Source organism: Callorhinus ursinus, unplaced genomic scaffold (genome assembly GCF_003265705.2).
Source record: "Callorhinus ursinus isolate GAN/ISIS: 27379988/994484 unplaced genomic scaffold, GSC_fseal_2.0 scaffold35, whole genome shotgun sequence".
In the NCBI taxonomy this organism is placed as follows: Eukaryota; Metazoa; Chordata; class Mammalia; order Carnivora; family Otariidae; genus Callorhinus; species Callorhinus ursinus.
Window position 1 is genome coordinate 4,447,544 of NW_027397097.1, and position 21,317 is coordinate 4,468,860.

Here is a 21,317-nt window from a genome sequence, read left to right on the forward strand (position 1 = left end):
AGGATTAGTACCAAGCGTGTCCATTTTACAGATGAGGAACCTAAGGCACAGAGGTTAAATAACTTGCCAAGGTCACCGAGTTTGGGAGTGGGAAGTCAGGATTTAAATCTCTTCCCCTCCAGAGACAGCAATTGCTACTCAGTGTTTCAGGCATAAGACTGAGACCACCAGTCAAAGAAGAATTGAGAAAAATTTGGCATTAGCTTTAGATATTTTTCTTTTTTTTTTTAAAGGTTTTATTTATTTGAGAGAGAGAGAGAGCATGAGAGGGGGGAGGGTCAGAGGGAGAAGCAGACTCCCTGCTGAGCAGGGAGTCCCATGTGGGACTCGATCCTGGGACTTCAGTATCACCTTTAGATATTTTTCTAAAACTGGCCTACAGAGTTGGTGACTGTGAGTTTGGAGAAGTCTGGGTGAAGAACCCTAGGATTTTGTATGAGCCAATCTTTGAAAACTAAGATATTTTAAAAATCTTTTTAAATAAAACTGAAATATTTAATAAGATTTAAAGAAGAATAAAATGAACCACCTTAAGATAAATTACCAATACAACCGAAGTCCCTTGGGTATCCTCTGCACTCCCACAAGTAACTACTACCCTGAATTTAGTATTTATTATTCCTATGCATTTTCTTCATGTCTGTCCATTAATATATGTCACTGTTTTATATGTTTTAAAACTATATATGGTATTTGTAGTAGTAGTCCCAAGACTACCCCTAGGTTCCTAGACCTGCTAGAAGGACTCACAGGACTCAGCATTATAGTTGCACTCACAGCTAAGATTTATTACAGCAATGTAGTAAGGACACATTGGCTCGTAAGAGAAAAAGACACAGCAGAGTCTGAAAGAATCCATGTGTAGTATTTCTTATGCTTCTCCCTCTCATTGAGGGGTTGCATTAAGCACACTTTCCCCCCAGCAGGGAAAATGCAGCATGTGTACCATGTTTCTGCCTAAGGAATCCATTAGAGACTCAGCACTCACAGTTTTATTGAGGGCTGGTATATGGGCACCCTCTGCCTAGCATGTACCAAAATTCCAGACTCCCAGAAGAAAAGCAGGTGTTCAGAATAAACCACATTGTGTTCAGTCTGTGCACAGTCTGCATTTATTAATTGGAACTCTAGTGTAGAAAGAGCTGTCTCTCTCCTCCATTTATTTAATTATATCAATATGAATTCATGGGTTTTTATTCAGTGGCTTGTAACACTATTATTTTCGCACTCAATATATAATCATGCAGACCCATTTAAAATTATATATATAATTTTTTTTTTTTTTTTTTTAAGGACGGGAGTCCATTGCTCTGGATCTCCCGTCCTTTTTGCGGAGTCCTCTCTTGACGGCCGGAACCTTTTTTTTGGCTCTCAGGCTGTCCGGGGAAATTTTAGGCGGTGATACCTATCAACTGACAGGCGACCCAATAGATAAGAGCGTGGGGCTAGGGGACTGAGGGGAGGAAGGGAGGAAGGGAGGAAGCGAGGGAGGGGGAGGAAATGGAAGGGTGCGGGGCGGAGCCAGGGAGCTGCGCGGCCGGGGGGAACCGCGGTAGGCCCAGGGCCTGAACCAAACTCAGGACTGCCCTGGAGCGGGTGGTGGTCGGAGAGGAACGGGCAGGTCCCGTGCCGCTTCTGGGGCGCTGCTAGAGGCGAAAGACAGCAAGGGCGCTCGCGGCTCGGCAACGAGGGGGCGGGGCCTCGGTTGCATCCGTCCCACGGGGCGGGGGGAGCAGCCAACCGCAAGTCCAACTGCCGGTTGGCTGCGGCCTCCGCGCGCCCCGCCTCCGCTTCTCGGCCTGCTAGTCTGCGCGTCCGGGGACTGTCGGTCTCCCCGTCTCGCTTTGGGTTTTGTCGCCCTGTAGTTTTCGTGGCTTGCTTCCGAGTCCTCTGCAGTCTCTCTCTCCCTCCCCCTCCACTCCTGCCTCCGTCTCCCCAGGCTGGCTCATTCTCCCGCGCTTCGGTGTCCGAGACCTGAGGGCTGCCCGGCGCCCAGCTCTGCCCGGAGAGAGATGGAGGAGCCGGGGTCCCGCGCAGGTGAGCGGGGCTGCGACACTGCAGAGATCCCCCCAGAGTGGGGCACTGTGAGTGTGGGGACAGGTTCGGCGGCACCGTCTGGGCTTAGGAAATCCAGTCGCGGGGAGAATATTGAGTCAGAGCCACGATCTCAGGCGTGGATCTCAGACGTGGCCGGAGAGTATTCTTGGCTGGTCTAGTTTTGTTTTCCTTCAAGTGAAGCCAAACCTAAACCTTAGAGTTACCATTTTAGAGATGAAAGGGAACTGAGCCTGGGGCAACCCTTCTTTCTAGAGAGGGGTGTGGGGGTCGTAGAGAGTCCCCAGCTGGAACTTAGGGGACCTGGATCTTGGTCCAGGCTTGCTACCGACCTATTGAGTGGCCTTATATAAGCTATTCCGCTCTGTAGTCCTGAGTTTTCCCATGTGTACAGTGAGAGGGGTTTGGAGTACTGGATCTCCAAAGGCCTGACAAAGGATGGGTGCTGTTTAAATATTAGTTGTTAGGAGTAAATAAATATGGGAGGCCTCCTTCTGGGGTTCACTGGAAGCTGCCTGGTGCACTGAATTAACTGGCATCTTTGGAATGACATTGTTCATTACAGTGCTGAGAAATAGGTGGCATTATCCCCTTTACAAGCGAGGAAACAGAGGTACAGAGAGAAGTCAGACTCCAAAGTCCAGGCCACACTATACTCTCTCCCACTAAGAGAGCAGGGAGGACTTGACTGAAAGGTGATCATATGGAGCAGCAATTAGTAACTTGAGTTCTTGGCTAAAATGAACAACTCCAAAGCAGAACTCTGATTCTTCAGAAGATACTGATTCTTCTCTATCCTTAGTTCCCAGTATATGGTTTGTGTGAAATAGTTTGGGTTTCAGTGCCAGAGTCATCATCTATGTTACATAACCACTGTCATCAACGTGATCAGCATAATCATAATTAATAAAATTAATAAATAATAAAAAGTAATGATAGTGACTCCAGTTGTTATAGTGAGAGCAAAGCCATAAGTGAAATTGTGAAGACATCAAAATCTATAATACTTTTACTTATATAGTGCTTTAAAGTTTATAAAGCACTTTTGAGTGGTTCTTCATATTGGTCATCTTAGGTAGGTATTATCCACATTTTACAAGCAAGGAGTCCAAGACCTAGAGAGATTAAGTGACTAGCCCAAGGTCACACAGAAGTGTAGCTGGGACTTGAATGAAGTCCCATTTGACAAGCTGTGCTTCTGCTTTGGTGCTCTCCCTGCTTCCTCTCCCTTTCCTTTTTCCTAGTCCTACCTCCCCACTCCATGCCTATCCTGTGCTCTAGTTTTATCACCCAGAGAATTCCTGTTTTCATGTTAACTAATAATGTTAACTAATAATCAATCATATGTTGACTGATGATTAATAGTGTTGGTAGTAACTCATAATTAAAGTGTGGGTTTCTAAGAATTTAAAATATGATCTTTCCCAGAGGCATAGAGGGATTTAAATGCTTTTAAGAAGAGAGTTGTTCACTGTTATCATCATCATCACCCACAGATTTCAAGGAATAAAACTACAGTTGACCCTTGAACAACACAGGTTTGAACTACACGGTTTCACTTATATAAGCATTTCCTTCAGTAAATGTAGTACAATACTATAAATGCATTTTCTCTGACTTGTGATTTTCTTAACATTTGTTCTCTAACCTTATGATAAGAATACAGTATATCATACATATAACATGCAAAATATGTGTTAATTGACTTTATATTATTGGTAAGGCTTCCAGTCAACAGTAGGCTATTCATAGTTAAGTTTTGGGGGACTCAAAAATTATACATGAATTTATGACTGCCGGGGGGGGGTGGTCAGTGCCCCTAATTCCTGTGTTGTTGAAGGGTCAACTGTAGAATGTGTAGTGATTGAAAGTCTAAAAATAATAACCCATATATTGAGCTCATACTATGTAATGGGTTCTATAACAGCCACTTTAACTTTTTAACTTAATTCTCTCAGCAATCTTCTGAATTTTATACATGAAGATCCTGAAGCATTAGGAAAGTTAAATAACATGCCCAAGGTCATGTAGTCCCTAGTGTGGTCCAAATCCTGTGTTCTTAACCATTAAACCAGCTTGGCTCTAGGACAGGTGTTTACTTAGAAAAAGCCAGATCCTCCCTGGCAGGAGAGCCTGAATTGAGGAGAGAGAGGTGTGCTCTAGTACTGTGTGAAGAAGACAGTTCACACTTGCTTTTCAATTCTGCTACCAAGTGCCCAGAATTGGAGTGAGGAGAGGCTTTTGTTCTGGACTCTGGAGGCCACTCCCCCCAGTCCCCTCATGATAATGAGCCATGGTTCTTCTTTCTTTTAAGTCAGAAACAAGTGACCAAATGAATCATTCATATGCTCTTGGATAAGTTTGTCGTGATTGAAACTAGGCGGCTCTAGCCAAAAGCAGTGCAGCTTTTTCTTTCAGTTTATTACCCAGAGGCTTCCTGGGAGATTGGTCTAAAATGCATACTTGATCATGCCAGTCCTCTGCCAAAAACTCTTGAGTGGCCCCCTCTCTGTGTGATAAACACCTTAATAAGGTATCAAAGCCTCCCAGGACCTGGACTCTGCCGATCCCTCAGTCCCACCCTTTGCACTCTACTGTAGTCCTACCACACAACCAGTAGTCCCCACAGTTCACTCTGTTTTCTGTCCTTTATAGGCTTTTCACATCCACTCCCTCTGCCCTTTTCACCTCCCAACTGGCTGACCATCCTTTAGGATCCAGCTCACCCACTCATTCAGTCATTCAACAGGTTTTCATCAAGTGCCTATCAATCACCAGGCATGGTTCTGGGTATAAAGATGTAGCAGTGAATAGAACAGACCTATCCCTGCCCTTTATGGAGCTTCTGTTCTGTAATATGTATTAAACAAGTAGGATCCGGATGATAAGTGGCATGGAGAAGGGAGCAGAGAGAGGGGATAAGGGAGGAGCAGGGGAGTTGTCAGTGAAGGCCTCCTCAATTAGATGACATTTGAACAGAGCTGAAGGAGTTGAGGGAGTGAGCTCTTGGTTATCTGAAAGGAGAATGTACCAGAAAGGCACGGAGCGTAGGATATGAGACAGGAGCTCACTCGGCTGCCCTGATCTGGACTGATGCTCTTTTTCTGTTTTCCTCCACACTCTCATGGTTACCCCTAATGTGGCACTTACTGCATGGTATTGTAATTGTCCGTGTGTGTCTGTTTCCCTCACTTGGATGCGGGTTTCTTGAAGGCAGGGACTTCTGATTTCTTTCTGTCGCCTCAGCACCTACCTTACGGGCTGACTTGGGAGTGGGCACCCAGAAATATATATTAAATAAATGAATAAGGCTTTCTGAGCCTCGTTTTTAGAGCCTGACAATTTTTTACAAGTGATTTATAAAAGAAGGATTGGATGACAGATGGTGAGAGGGAAAAAAAAAAAAAAGAATTCTGAGCCTGGTTCTGTCTGGCTTAATTCCCTTTTTGGGCCTCTGAAGTAGAATACCTGATTTTCTTTGAGAAGCATACCTGGAGACTTCCATTTTCAGCATTTACGGCAGGCTAGCTAACCCGTACCATGGTGGATAAAATATAACAAAAGTCCTTTATAGCTGAAATTGCAAGGAAGTAAGAGAAATTCCCAGGGGCCTAGAAACCAAGAGTAAACTGAAAACCAGAGTAGTTAGCCCCTTAACCTGACCTCAGCTGCCTGGGTGTTCGCTCATCTCACTTACGTAGAAGTTTGGGCTTTAATAGACCTGCTGTTGCAGTGAATGCAACTGTGGGCCCACATGGGTTAGACCCTCACTGGAACTGAGATCCCTGCATGAAGCTAAGTCCCTTGAAAGTCCACACCCTTTGATGGGGTGAACTAGGCAAAAAGAATTCTCACTACTGACCCGGAGAGATGACAAAGAAGATTGCCTCATATCCTAGGCTGTAGTAGAGGGAAGAAGTTTCCCCCAGAATTCTTAACCACAGGCATTTCCTCATATGGATTTGGATTTATATTTACATTACCCGAATGGCCTAAGAATTCCAAAGATAGTGACATTAGAAACCATCCAGGCTGGCGATACCCCTGGATGCTTGCAGAAGCACATGCAGAATCTCTCTGAAGAGACATACTTTTTTTTTTTTAATATTATTTACTTATTTATTTATTTGACAGAGACACAGCGAGAGAGGGAACACAAGCAGGGGGAGTGGAAGAGGGAGAAGCAGGCTTCCCGCAGAACAGGGAGCCCGATGTGGGGCTCAATCCCAGAACCCTGGGATCATGACCTGAGCCGAAGGCAGACGCTTAACAACTGAGCCACCCAGGCACCCCTGGAGAGACATACTTGACACAGGCTGAGGCTATGTAGGATTTCCACAGAGTCTGGAGGATAGATTTGTTCAGTGAGCATGCTTATTGCTTGCTTTGTGCTTTTGAGAACATGATGTTCCTTTTGTATAAAAAAATAAACATTTGAGTAAATCTTTGCCTCCCTGTATGTGATCTCCAGAAATGGGATGATAGAGCGGAACTTGTACGCGGGGCAGCATTCGGGTATGGACACACATTTAGCTGCCTCCTGTCCTTGCAGAGGTCATGGAAGAAGTGACATCGTGCTCCTTCAACAGCCCTCTGTTCCAGCAGGAAGACAAGAGAGGGGTCACCTACCGGATCCCAGCCCTGCTCTACATCCCCCGCACCCACACCTTCCTGGCCTTTGCAGAGAAGCGCTCCACGAGCAGGGATGAGGATGCTCTCCACCTGGTGCTGAGGCGAGGGTTGAGGACTGGGCACTCGGTACAGGTGACTCCTCATCCCAGATCTGACTCTGAGCCTCAGTCTCTCTGCACATTGCTTAGACTACTTCAGGGTTTGTGCCGTTTCCTGTCCGTGATGGAAAAGCCCTGTGGGAAAAAAAAAAAAAAAAAAAAAAAAGAAACCAGTAAAAGCAATGGCTCTCACTTACTGAGTACTGACTGTGTGCCAGGCACACACTGGATCCCCAACAGCTCCTCTGTGACATAGGAACGGTTGTCAGTCACATTTTACAGATGAGAAAACTGAGGCTCAGAGATGTTGCCACTCGTTCAAGGTCACACAGCTATAATGAAGCACAGACGCAGGCTTTAAACTCCATCTCTGATTCCAGAAGCCTCCGTGGTTCATTCAGATTCAACTAACACGCCGTGTGCTTTTCATTCACGTTGTCTTTTGTTCTTATAAGTCAGCCAGGGAGGTAAGCACTGTTGGTTCAGTTTTCTGGTGAGGGATCCTGCTCCTCCAGGAGGTAGGTAGCTTGTTCCAGACCACAACTAGCAGATGGTGGGGGTGAGGATAACCACAATTCTCCTTCCTGCGTGTTTTATGTGAGGTGCATAGTACAGGAGGAAAGAGGATTAGTGATTTGCCTCAGGCACACGCCTCCCAAGCAGCAGAGCTGGGGCTGGAGGCCTCACTTCTAAGTGGCACATCTTCGCTGCATCTTTAGAGGAGAGTGTTTGCTGTCTCTGGGACCGTGAAGATAGGGTTATTTCAGATCCCATTTGTCTTTTCTCCTGCAGAGCCAGCTCAAGTGAGGATCAAATGAGACGATGGATTTGAGAGTCTTTTGTAAACAAACAAACAAACATAGATGTCTTTATAATAGGCACTCTAATCCCCCTCACCTGCCCTGGTTTTCTACCCACAGAAATATCACCACTTCTCACCAGACCATGCCTGTCCCGTAACCTCAGTGCCCAGCCGTCACAAGCATTTACAGATGCGTCCATTTTGACTCCTTCTCCCTTCTATTTTATTACTTTCATTCTCTGACTTACCTGATTGCAGAATCTCGAAGGTAGAAGAATCATCAGCCTAACTTCTTTCCCAGTGCAGAGATCTGTATTCCCTTGGTAGCTACTAAGAGCTTAGGGGTTAAGAACATGGCTTTGGAGTCAGGCTTTGGAGACCATTTATTGGCAGTGTGACCTTGGATTTGACTCTTGTCTGTTTCATCATCTGTAAAATGTAATAATAGCAGTTACATTAGTAGGACCTCAACATTAGTCATCTCCCATAAAGGGTCTGCTTACACAACTCCTCCAGTGAGGAACTTGATCCTGTGGCAACTGTTAACTTTTGTTTTTGGAATGAGACAACCTGTACTTTAGAATCACCTATTGGTCTTCTGGGACATTTAATCTATATATAATATAAAGTCCCTTTTCCAGAGAATGCTCTTTGATGTACCTAAAAGCAGTGTGCATACCCTCTGAGCGTTCTGATTTGGGGGCTCACCAGCTTCAGTTCTTTTAGTGGCTTGTGAGGCCACAGTCTTGATTTGCTTTCTGGTCCCTCGAAAGCTATGATTACTGCCTTTGGGATTTGATCTGGAATGTCCGTGCCCTTTTTCAAAGAATGGTACTCTGAATTTCGGGCTCCAAGGATAGACTGACCAGCTCAGCAATGGGTGGCTATCCCATTTTGTATCTCTTTAACTCAGTCTAATGTAAAGTAGCATCTGCTTTTTTGTGGCAGCTGCATAATGCGGGGTGACTAATATTAAGTAGACGGTCAGCCCAAACCTCTGAATCCTTTTCACATTTACTGCTTTTATAAAAATTTTTAAATTATAGTAAAATATACCTAACATAAAATTTTCCATCTTAACCATTTTACGTGTACATTGCAGTATTGTTAACTAGAGGCACATTGTTGTGCACCAGATCTCTAGAACTTTTCCATCATACATGACCATTACTTTATACCCTTTGGACAACTCCTCGGTTCCCTCTCCCCCAGCCCCTAGCCACCACCTTTCTTCTTTGTTTTTATGAGTTTCTAGATACTTTATTTATTTTTATTTATTTAGTTATTTTAAGTGTTTTTTTGTGTTTTGTTTTGTTTTGTTTGACAGACACAGCGAGAGAGGGAACACAAGCAGGGGGAGTGGGAGATGGAGAAGCAGGCTTCCCGCGGAGCAGGGAGCCCGATGCAGGACTCGAACCCAGGACCCTGGGATCATGACCTGAGCCGAAGGCAGACGCTTAACCGACTGAGCCACCCAGGCGCCCCAAGTTTCTAGATACTTTAAATACCCCATATAAGTGGAATCATCCAGTATTTGCCTTTTAGTGATTGGCTTATTTCACTTAGTGTAATGCCCTCAAAGTTCATTTGTGTGGTAGCGTGTGACAGGATTTCCTTTTTTAAGGCTGAATAATATTCCGTTGTGTGTGTATATACCACATTTTGTTTATTCATCCATTGATAAGACACTTGTGTCTACCTTTTAGCTATTATGAGTAGTGCTGCTATGAATATGGGTATGCAAATATCTCCTCAGGACCTTGCTTTTAATTCTTTTGGGTATATATCTAGAGGTGGAATTATTGGGTCATGTGGTAATTCTATTTTTAATTTTTTGAGGACCCTCCATACTGTTTGCCACAATGACTTGAATATCTTATATTCCCACCAAGAGTGTACAGGGTGCCAATTTCTCCATACCCTTGCCAACACTTATTATTTATTTTTGATAGTAATCATCCTAGTGGATGTGCAGTGATATCTTGTTGTGGTTTTGATTTTCATTTCCCTAATTATTAGTGATAGTGAGTGATACTTTCGTTATGCTTGTTGGCCATTATGTTTGCTGTTATTTTTTTTTAAAGATTTTATTTATTTGAGAGAGAGCAAGCATGGTGGGGGCAGGGCAGAGGGAGAGGGAGAAGCAGACTCTCCATTGAGCAGGGAGCCCGACACGGGGCTCAATACCAGGACCCTGGGATCATGACCTGAGCCCAGGGCAGACACTTAACTGGCTGAACCACCCAGGTGCCCCTGTTTGCTGTTCTTTAATCATGCTTCTCCATCCAGATTTTCAAATCCAGGACTTGATCTATCTCTGTCAAGCCTCAGCTTGTTTATGTCCCATTGCTCCAGCTGGTTGAGATCATTTAGATTCTAATGCTTTCATGTTTCAGTTACTGTTTCTTCCAGCTTTGTGTTAACTTTATCTTAGACATACCTGGCCCAAGTCATTTTCTTCTCTTAGCCAGTAAGAATGGTTGCACTTCTGACTTCACACTGACTAGACTGGCCAATAACTAAGTTGAATTTGGCACATATGTTTGAAGTGTTTACAGTGCACCAGGCACTCTGGTACAGAATGGGCTGCCCCAGAGATATTGAGTTCCCTGTCCCTTGACCAGTTCAAGGAGAGACTGAATGGCCTTGATCCAGAAGGCTTAGACGGAAACCTATACGATGGGAATTAGTTCTAGGTCCTTATGACTCTGAGATTCTCTGATATGAGCTTTGCCTAATATGTTTTGCCCATTTATTCAGGAATTAAATGTTTTGTTTCATTCATTCATGTGGTATACATGGTCTCCATTACATTCATGTGGTATACATGGTCTAAAATGCTATAAAAAGGTATATATCCCATTCTTAGTGCCCTACTTCCTATAGGTTGTCACCATTGTTTCTTATGTACCCTTCTAGTGCTTCTTCTTACAGAAACAAAGAAATACAAGTATATATTCTTAATACTCCCCTTGAAAACGTTTTAACATGAAGTGATAAAACACATAATAGAAAACATAAAACATAACATAAATGTTCATTGCACAAAACATGAATGTCATCCCTGTGAATTGACAAAGCCAACACTTGTGGACTCATCACTTAGCTCAAGAAATAGAATATTACCAGCACCTCAGAAGCTTCTCTTATCCCCCATCTTAAAGGTAATTGCTGTCCTGATTTATAGCTCTAGAGTTTAGTTTTGCTTGTTTTTTTTTTTTTTTTAAGTAGACTCTACACCCAACATGGGGCTTGAACTCATGACCCTGAGATCAACATGCACTACCGACTGAGCCAGCCAGGTACCCCTAGTTTTGCCTGGTTTTCATCTTTATTCTTTTTTTTTTTTTTTAAGATTTATTTATTTATTTATTCATGAGAGACAGAGAGAAAGAGAGGCAGAGGGAGAAGCAGGCTCCCAAGGAGCAGGGAGCCCGATGCGGGACTCGATCCCAGGACTCTGGGATCATGACCTGAGCCGAAGGCAGATGCTTAACCATCTGAGCCACCCAGGTGGCCCCATCTTTATTCTTAATGTTTGTCTTCTTAAGTATTTTTGAGGTTTATCCAAACAATTGTGTACAGGCTGCTCTGAATATTCTTGTATGCGTTTTCGCTACTGTGTGCGTGCATTTTTGTTGGGTTTCTATCTAGAAAGAGCATTACTGGATCATAGGGTAGGTTTACATTGCACTGCAGTAGATAATGCCATCCAGTTTTCTAGAGTGGTGGCCGTGAGAGCAAGTCTACGTCAGTTTCACCCTTACTCTATGCATTTAGCTCTTTAAAGTTCCATCTTCAACATTGTTTTAATGTTTTATCTGTCGTCTCTAGTCTCAGTGGAAAGCTTGGTTCAAATTACCTAGTTTGCTGTTACTGGATTTTTCTTCTTATTTCTTATGCAAAAAGTAGCATACTACATACATTGCCTGTACTTTGCTTTGCTCATTTAACAATATATTATAGAAATCTTTCTATCTCAATGTGTAGAGGCCTTCCTTTTTTCTTTTTCATCTCTTGCATTGTATGTTCATTTAACCAGTCCCCTACTGATGAATATTTGGGTTCACGATGTTTTGTTGTTCCAAGCAATACCACAGTGAGTAATCTTGTATATACTTAATTTGATGAGCAGAGATATTTTCGGATAAATTCCCAGAATTGGGCATGCTGGGAAAGGATAAATGTGTCTGAAATTTTGATATACCCTACATTAATGTTGAACCATTTTGCACTTCGGTCCATATAAGAGAGTGCCTGTTTCTTCAGATTTTTGTCAACAGAATAGTGTCAAAGTTTATGATGTTGCCCGTTGGTTAGATGAAAAGTACCACATCAATTTTAATTTTAATTTGCTTTTCTTTTTTTATATGTGAGGTTAAACATATTTTAATTGTTTTTCCCTCTTTCTTTGAGTTGCCTGATCTTGCTTTTTGTCCATTTCAGTTCGGTTTCTGGAAGTTTTCTTACCAATTTCTAATACAGTTTTTTTAAAAGATATTAAGGAGATTAGGTCTTTCTTTGTGATCTGTCTGATTAGGCATTATCTCATTTTAGACTTTTACCAACTCCTGTGTGAGCATGTTATTGCTGTATGAGCATGTTATTACATTTTCCATTTAACTGATGAAGAAATTGAGGTAAAGTAAGTTTAAGTAACTTGCCCAAGATCACACAGGAAGTGATGAGGGCTGCTTTGAACTAGGTAACTCTGACTCCATGCTTGAGTTTTTAATGACAGTGTTATGAATTGCCTCCCCAGGATAGTAGAGGAAGGGGGAAAAAATCTTTGTTTTAAATTTCCCTTTATTTGCCTAAATTCCATATTTGTCCGCCTTGCTTTACTTTTCTTCATTTTCTTTTTGTTTTCCCCCCCTTTCTTCCTTTTTTCTTTCTTTAAAAAAATATTTATTTTGCTCCTATCATGTGCTAGGCACTGGAGGTACAAAGTTAGAATAATTTGATTTCTATCCTCAAAAGACTCATAATCTAGGAAAGGAGCCAGTCACATAAAAAGTTATGATTATAGTATAATAAGTGCTATAACTCTTCTGTATGTACAAAGAGGAAGCCACCAATTGCTTTTGGGAGGGGATGGGGGGAGGGAGTTGCATAGAAAGCTTTACAAAGGAGGTGACTTTTGAGTTTGGAGGGTGAATTGGGCATCTAGACAAAGTGAGGAGGAGTGTTCTAGACAGAGAGGACAGCATGTACAGTATCTAGCATTGCCTCTTCCCAGCTTTATAAATCATCCTGTAATATTTGAGAATTATTGAATATTAGTGAATACTTCATGATTCCATAGATTTTAATACCAGTTATTTCTTAGCGCTGAAAAATACTAATGCTTTCAATGAGCCTCATGTCTTCCTATTAGTCTCTCACTCCTGCTCTCTCTCCCTTCCCCTTGTCTAGTGGGGACCCCTGAAGCCATTGCTGGAAGCCACATTACCTGGGCATCGGACTATGAACCCCTGTCCTGTGTGGGAGCAGAAGAGTGGCTGCGTATACCTATTCTTCATCTGTGTGCGGGGCCATGTCACCGAGCGTCAACAGGTCATGTCAGGCAGGAACGCGGCCCGCCTCTGCTTCATCTGCAGTCGGGACGCTGGCTGCTCATGGAGCGAGGTGAGGGACCTGACTGAAGAGGTTATTGGTGCAGAGGTGAAGCGTTGGGCCACATTTGCTGTGGGCCCGGGTCATGGCATCCAGCTGCAGTCGGGGAGGCTGGTCATCCCTGCATATGCCTACTACATCCCCTACTGGTTCTTTTGCTTCCGGCTACCATGTAAAGCCAAGCCTCATTCCCTGATGATCTACAGTGATGACCTAGGGGCCACATGGCACCATGGCAGGCTCATTAAGCCCATGGCAACAGTGGAGTGTGAAGTGGCAGAAGTGACCGGGAGGGCTGGCGACCCTGTGCTGTATTGCAGCGCCCGGACACCAAACAGGTCCCGGGCTGAGGCTTTCAGCATTAACCATGGTGAATGCTTTCAGAGGTCAGCCCTAAGCCCTCAGCTCTGTGAGCCCCCGCATGGCTGCCAAGGCAGCGTGGTGAGTTTCCGGCCCATGGAGATCCTTCAAGTGTACCAGGACCCTAATGGCAAAGATGCTCCTACCGTTCAGCAGAGCCCTCTGCTGGACAGCGCAATGAGGCTAGAGCAGGAAGCTGGAATGCTGTCTGAATCTTGGCTCTTGTACTCACACCCAACCAGTAAGAAGCGGAGGGTCAACTTAGGCATCTACCTCAACCAGACCCCCTTGGGTGCTGCCTGCTGGTCCCGCCCGTGGATCTTGCACTGCGGGCCCTGTGGCTACTCTGATTTGGCTGCTTTGGAAAAGGAGGGCTTGTTTGGGTGTTTGTTTGAGTGTGGGACCAAGCGAGAGTGTGAGCAGATTGCCTTCCGCCTGTTTACAGACCGAGAGATCCTGAGCCACATGAATGAGGACTGCAGCAGCCCTGGTAAGAGCTCTGAGCCAACTGAAAACTAAAAATTGGCTTAGAACCCAATTTTCCTTAGAAAGGAAACCACAGAAGGCAACCACAGGATGATGGAGGCCAGGTTAATAGAGGTTATTGAAGTCTACAGAGAATCTAAAAACTTAACATGCTGCTCACCACCTCTTTTCACTTCTCCAAAGAGCAAAAGGAAAATTGTGCTGTAGTTACTGCAGTGGGAAGAACTATGTGTTGGGAAACCATGATGTGGTCCTAGTGGTGCCACTGGCTTGCTCTGGGATCTTGGATGTGTCCCCTGAACTCTCTGGGCCTCAGGTCGTCTCCATCTGTAAAATGAGAGGATTGGCTCTGTGATTTTTCTTCTTCCCATTCCTAGGAAAGGCAGAGTGCTCACATGCTCCATGATCAGCAAGTCCTGGCTTCATGGGTCTTTGACAGGACTCTGATCTCTAAGTGGAAGTCAGAGGACTCATCTTTTCCAGTGACTCGCCACTCATCCAGGTGTGAGGCCACAAACAGGTGTCCTGGCACAAAGGAAGATCTGGATGGTTTGTTCTGTTTTTAATAACAAACACACCCTCACCCTTCTAATCAGGCTCAGAACTCTGCAGGCTCTCTGTCCTTAGAGGAATTGGGCAGAACAACAGAATCATGAGGTCACCTACCTTCTCCAGCTTTGCAGCTCTGCTCAATCTTCCCTTCCTCCTCCAGAACCCTTATTTCCTAGGGAGAAAATAAGAAAAAGCCAGTGGCCCCTGATAATGGTACTTATTGTTTCTGAGGGCATTACTCCTATGAAAGATGACCCTGAAGTTCATGTACTAGGATGGTTCCTGTACTAGGATTAGGACGTTAAAGCATTGGCTAGAACTTTCCATGGTCTCTGCCCTCAAAGAGCTCACAGTTTATGGGGCTAGAAGTGGGAGAAAATTCAAGATAATCAATGCAGCTGGTTTGTAGATGTTGGGCTTTAAGTTGGGGTTATGGTAGCTCCTGATGTCATTGTCTTACTTGCATCTTCATTGTGCTTGGAGTCAGCTGTCCCAGGGCTTGGCCAGGCCACTGGGTTTTCCTCAGGTCTCTTTTTCTCAGAATATTGTTCTGGCCTAGCCACTGCTTTACTTATTAGAAAGGTCTCTGGACCCCAGACCTCTGAATCAGGCCTATTTTTTTGTACCTACTACAATCACTATTTGTGAAGTAGGGGTGCCCCTTTGTTTGATGGGTTTGGGGCTGAAATTTGCCAGTGCTGGGTATCTCAGATGATACTAGATTGGTTGCTCTTATTTTAGAATCTTTCCCCCATAGCCTGTTATTGTAACAGAAGTTTGATCATGAAAGACTTGGTTTTTCTCCCTATTTTAGGAGAAGAAATACCTTTGACTTATATCAGATAACTAAATTTGGTGCTGAGTAATGGCCCAGAGAGCGAGTCTTAGTTGTAGAATATAGCCCAGGAGGCTGGAGGCTGCAGTTGCACCTGTCATATGGGGGAGAGCCCTCCAGGATGAAAGTAGGAGATTAACTTCACATACTTCTGCATAAGGCTTAAGTCCATGGTTTAGAGTGACTTTTTAAAATTCCCTTAACCTCTCTTCCATTTGTCAAAGTTATCCACCCAGTACACAGTTATGCTCACTCATTCACTCATTTATACATTTATCTAAATGTTCTTGAGAGCCTGTGCATAATGTAAGGTGCTTTCTGTTGCCATTCCCTGGTTGAAAGGCATCTGTGGCTCCATTTGCCTGCTAGAGGGGGTTCGCATTTAGTCTGGCATGTAGGGCCTTCAGTTGTTGGGGGAGATAATGCATACTCCTCTCTGCTGCCTTGTATGAAGCCCACTGTCAGAGAAGACCCCTGTCAAGTGGGCAGTGGAGGGGGCGGCAGAGTTGGTGGTACAGGGAGGAACCGGGGAAGGGCAGCCCTCTCCTGAGTACTGGAAGCTTCTTGTTCTGCAAAGCTTTCCCAAGCACCATACTCCCAAAGAGATAGGAACAGTGGGGATGGCTTTCTTCTCCAACAAGGTCTAAAGGATGAGGAGTATGAAAATAGCAAGACTTCCTTGGCGCCATCCAAGAAGGGAGTCGGGGGAGGGCCCTCAGTCACATGCCAGTGTGAACCGCAGATGTCCAGGACCAGCCCTCAAAAGATGTCTTATCCTTCTCCGAACTGCCATTCCCTTTCTCCTTCCCCTTTGCTTTATGTTTGCTTCTCCTTAGTGATTAGCAGTGAAACTCTTAATAGGCAGAGGGGCTGTGTGCATCGTTCAGGACTAGCAAGCAAAGAGGATTTGGGGACAGGGGTAATGCCGAATGAGGATTAGGGAGAGGAACAGAGTGGGCAATGGCAGCTATGGAGAAAAAGAACAGCAGGGCAGGAATCCCGGCGCCTTTAGGAAGAGAGAGAAACACGGCCCAGGTAAGAGACCTAGGCTGGAGAGACTGCAGCGTAGGTGGTGGCCGCTGTGAAGAAGAAATGACAACAGGCTGGAGCTGTTTCCTGACACGTGTGGGAAGGGCCAGAGGCCCACACTGGCCAGCAATTTAGGCTACAGATACGTTCCTACCCAGCCCTGTCACCTGAAGCTGGCTTAACTTGTTCATGTTCCGGGTGACCAACAGAGACAGCTGTAGGCACTCCTGACTTGTTTGTGCCAATTCCTCAAGGTCTTCAGGGCCCTGGGACTGATCCCATGACACTGGTATCCTAACTGAGCCCATTCCAGGCCCTCTCAGGTTGGTAGAATGAAAAAGATGGGGCAAGTGATGGCAGTTGTGAAGAAAAGAAGAAAAGCAGACTGGAGACCTCTAATCTAGAGGCATGGAGAGAGGCCTACAGAGGCTCTGGTCCCTTTGCTCCTACATGCAACCCCCCCCCCCCATCTTTAGACCCTTAGAATGGATCCATCCAGCACACACGGTGCACCACTGGGAGAGCAAGAAAGCATAGGTAGGGGCCTCCTGCTGCTGGTAGGTATCCAGATCCACCTCCCATCCTTTCAACCTGCTGGGCCTGCTCAGGTTCCCAACCTCCTGATGCCCTCACCCCTAGACCCCTACTGTTTACTTCAGGCCCTGGTTATTTGGGTGCTTTACTTGGATCTGTTTCTCCCAGTCACCAGTCTCCCCTCCTATCCTTGGGATATCATGCAACCGTAGGCATAGATGAGACATTGCACCCTGTCTGTTGGGTACCCCAAGGGACCCACAGAGATCAACCTAAGGCTGCCCCGCCTCCTCTCCAGGGCAGTAGGCTTCAATACTTCTGCTTCAGCTTGCTCAGTCTTCTTCAGTAGGCTGCGTGTTTTCCCCACTGCCTCAGTCCGTAGGTGTCGTGCCCTCCCTTTCTGTGCTTCCACAGTGCCCAGTTAGGGCCTCCCTTTAGCCGTTACCACAGGGTGTGGTGTGTTATTGTTGTCCGTCTTGTGCCTTCACGGCCTCTGCTAGGCTGTGAATTGAGGGCCAAGTCTGTATGAATCCTCTCTCCATCCTTTTTACCTCGAATTACAATGATTTCTTTATAAATACAGGCTTTTCCTGTTGTGTTCTGAATTCCCTGAAGGTAAGGACTGTGCCTGATTCCTCTCACTGTCCTCTGCCCCCAGCACAAACTGGACAGCAGTAAGGTTCTGCCCAATGAATCAAGGAGTCAAAGATCCTTGGCCTTCGGGAGCTAAGTGAGAAGGCCAGAGCGAGCCCCCCCCCGCAAAGGGAGGGGCATGTTGCCTCCCTCTGGGAATTGGATAGCGTTCTAAACCCACTGAACACGCATCCAAAATGAGTCTTCTCTCTGCTGGCCTGCTTCCAGGACAGTCACAGGACTTCCTGGTAAAGAGCTTTTCTCTGGCTTCAGCTGAGTCCTGCCTGGGTGTCTCAGGATCACAGCCCAAGCCCAAAGCCAAGCCTCGGTTTGGGTTTTCATTTCAGTGGTATCGCCCCTCTGTCCCTGATAGGCGTTTGTGTAACTGCCCCTCCTCCAGGACTCCGGGGGTGACACCGTGGTTCAGTGTGTTCTGAGCATGTCTTGGTTCTGTGATACCAAGTTCCAGAAGTGCCCTCTGTACCATAGAAACTACCAGGACTCTTGGAAACAAGGGAGATGAATAAAGAGCTTAATTTTGGCAACTGTTGTGTGTGTGTTTTGTTGTTGTTGTCAAACTGTGAGGTGATTATCATCCTAATACTTATATCTAGTTTGTACCCAGCTTCTTTCAAAAAATGGATTTGAGGCCTTTTCTTGCTTTTCATAAGAACTTTTACTTTCAGAAAGCTTTATTAATAATAATCCTTTGTACTTCAGCACATTGTCATTGGAATACAGTTGCCTATTGAGGGAAGCCGGGCAGAGATTACCATGACTGATAAGATTGGGTATTACTGGTTTGATTGCATATTACACACGAGCTATTGAGTGGTTAAGTGGGGGGCTGAGGTACAGAGAATCACCCCGTCTGGTACCAGCCCCGGGCTTGTCACTGCACGTCTTATTTCTTTTTGCAAAACACCCTGAGATTGTTCCCAAATTGTAGCTGGCAAGGCCACAGATACTTACCTCAGTGATGTGGGGTGATAGCTTTAAACTCATGACTTTGTACTCTGCTTTCTTAAAACAAACTGACTGTTGAAAAGTTTTAAATGGGCATCTCTTTCATCATAACACTAAGAGTCATGTAAGGATGAAAGAATCAGTGTACAGAACTGCTAATTTACCTCCTAAAAATAGTTTTATAGTAATTATTGATATGGTCATTTTAAAAATCCAGTGATCTATTTTATTTTTGTGTGTTTTGTTGGATTGCCTGGGGACCTTTGGGCTTGAGAGGAATATGCACTGCTCCATAAACTTCAGTGCTCAATTTCTTTTTTAAAGATTTTATTTATTTGAGAGAGAGAGAGTGCAAGAGAGCACAAGCAGGGGAAGTGGCAGAGGGAGAGGGAGAAACAGACTCCCCGCTGAGCAGGGAGCCCAACACATGGGGCTCCATCCCAGGACCCTGAGATCATGACCTGAGCCGAAGGTCAGGTCAATCAACTGAGCCACCCAGGAGCCCCTGGTGCCCAATTTCTTAAACTCCTATTCAATAAAACATTGAAAACCTCTTAAATAATTAAACAATAACAAATTTGAGTATTGATTATTCTGCCTTCAACAGAAATACCAGTTACAAATTTAGTATAGCTGATCCTTTTGAAATTTCAAAGACCATAAATAGTAGATAAAACATAAGTCCAATGACTCTGAAAGATGTCCTTATACCAAAATGGAGTACAGAAGAGCTGATGCCATAGATTTAACTTTGTTAGTTATTGTTATTACACCTTTTGGGGGGTTTTAACTTTTAAACGTCTCCAGAGTTTGAGTGGCTTCATCAGGCTCCCCTCCCCCCACCACACCTTCCTAGCTCTTTAGTAATAGCAGGTCCAAAGGGAAAAGAGTACCATTTCAGACAAGTACCATTTCCACTGGGAACATTAACATGGGAGGTTGGAGGCCTGGAACCACAGACAGCTGTCTTCTCCTTGGGTGGAGAATACCTGAATGCAGGAGAAGCCTGAAGGAATGGAGCCAGGCAGAAACAGTCCTAATGATCTCTACCAGGCTTCTCCCTGTTATGGGACCTTATAACCATCCCCCCAACGTTTTTTTTATTTTTATTTTTATTTATCTCTTAAGCTAGTTTGAGTTGGGTGTGTACCGTTTGCCAGCAAAAGAATATGAATACGCATCCTCACAGGAAATTTGATTACTTGGTACCCCAACCTGTGAGTCACTACCTGAAGCAAAACCACATTAAATTTCAATGCAGTCTGCTAAAGTTAACAGCACTACCTAAAGGGTACATTACCAGAAGAGTCCTTGGGATAGAATGGAGGAAGGACTGAACTAAGAGGGGTCGAGAGTCCAGGGTCTTTGTCCTAGAGCTTGCCACTGACCTGATGGGCATCTTCGTGCCAGCCATTGGCCCTCTCTGGGAACCCACTTATTCAGCTATAGCAGGGGGATAATCCTTGCCCTGCCATGACCAGGAGCTATGTGGGTCTGAGGAGCTAGTGAATCCTCAAGAGGGTTTAGGAACTGGTGCAACGTCATGCAAATAGAGGACAAATTACCATTCACTCTTTGATCTCCATTATCCATCAGCACTGGCGACCTTTGACAATCAAAGGCTGAAAATGAGGGTGATGGATGGAGGGAAGGAGGAGAAGGCAGGGCCTGCAGACGGAGGCACTTCGAGGCTGGACAGCGACCTCGCCGCACCTCTGTCCTGTCCTTAGCAAACTGCAGGCTTCATGGTTTTGCCCAACCTTCTGATTTTGCCCCAGACCTTTTGCTCCCTTCCTCTGAGGAATGACCCAGCCTGGGTATAAAAGAGGGAAATCTCAGCCCCAAGTAGGAAGGGACCTGGTCTGAGTCATCTGTGTTTTCAGTGCCCACCATAAGGCCAGGCATAGCACATACAGGAAAGGATGCAAGAGGAATAGCATTTGTAAAGTGCCTACTGTGGGTTGAGTTATACATACATTATCTCTTTCAACAATCCATTTTATAGATGGAAAAGTTGAGGCTCAACAAACGTACAAGATATGATCCAATGTCACACACCTGTAAGTGATGAAGTCTGATCCGATTCCAAACCTCTATTTTTGTCATATTTTGCAAGTAAGAGGCAGAACTGTGAGGGATGCTTACCCTGCAGGTTGATGTGAGGCAGAGACAGTGCCTCTTAATTCCTTGGAATTAAGGAATTCCAATTCCTTGGGTGCCTGGGTGGCTCAGTTGGTTAAGCGACTGCCTTCGGCTCAGGTCATGATCCTGGAGTCCCGGGATCGAGTCCCGCATCAGGCTCCCTGCTCAGCAGGGAGTCTGCTTCTCCCTCTGACCCTCCCCCTTTCATGTGCTCTCTCTCTCTCACTCTCTCTCTCAAATAAAATAAATAAAATCTTTATAAAAAAAGGAATTCCAATTCCTTAATTAAATTCCAAATTTAATTCCAAAATTAAGAGGCTGCCAGTAAGAGGCTAGTGATGATGACCCCTGTAGTAATAACAGGTCTCACAGTTGTACTAAAGTGGCCTCTCAGACCAAAGGTCTTCCCCTTTTATTTCACTCAAGAGAAATGCATTAGGGGCGCCTGGGTGGCTCAGTAGGTTAAGCGTCTGCGTTTGGCTCAGGTCATGATCCCAGGGTCCTGGGATGGCGTCCTGAATTGGGCTCCCTGCTCGGCGGGAAGCCTGCTTCTCCCTCTCCCTCTGCCCCTCCCCCC

General features: G+C 45.0%; 1 protein-coding gene across 1 annotated transcript in view; it reads left to right on the top strand.

Annotated features, from left to right (window-relative positions):
* The first annotated feature begins 1,346 nt into the window (after nt 1-1,346).
* The window catches only part of NEU3 (neuraminidase 3), a 28,946-nt gene continuing 8,975 nt past the window's right edge, over nt 1,347-21,317 (top strand). The window contains exons 1-3 of the mRNA XM_073879713.1: nt 1,347-2,037; nt 6,608-6,819; nt 13,003-14,053. Coding sequence (XP_073735814.1) covers nt 2,013-2,037; nt 6,608-6,819; nt 13,003-14,053 — 1,288 coding nt within the window. The 5' untranslated portion in view covers nt 1,347-2,012. The remainder of the gene's footprint in view (nt 2,038-6,607; nt 6,820-13,002; nt 14,054-21,317) is intronic.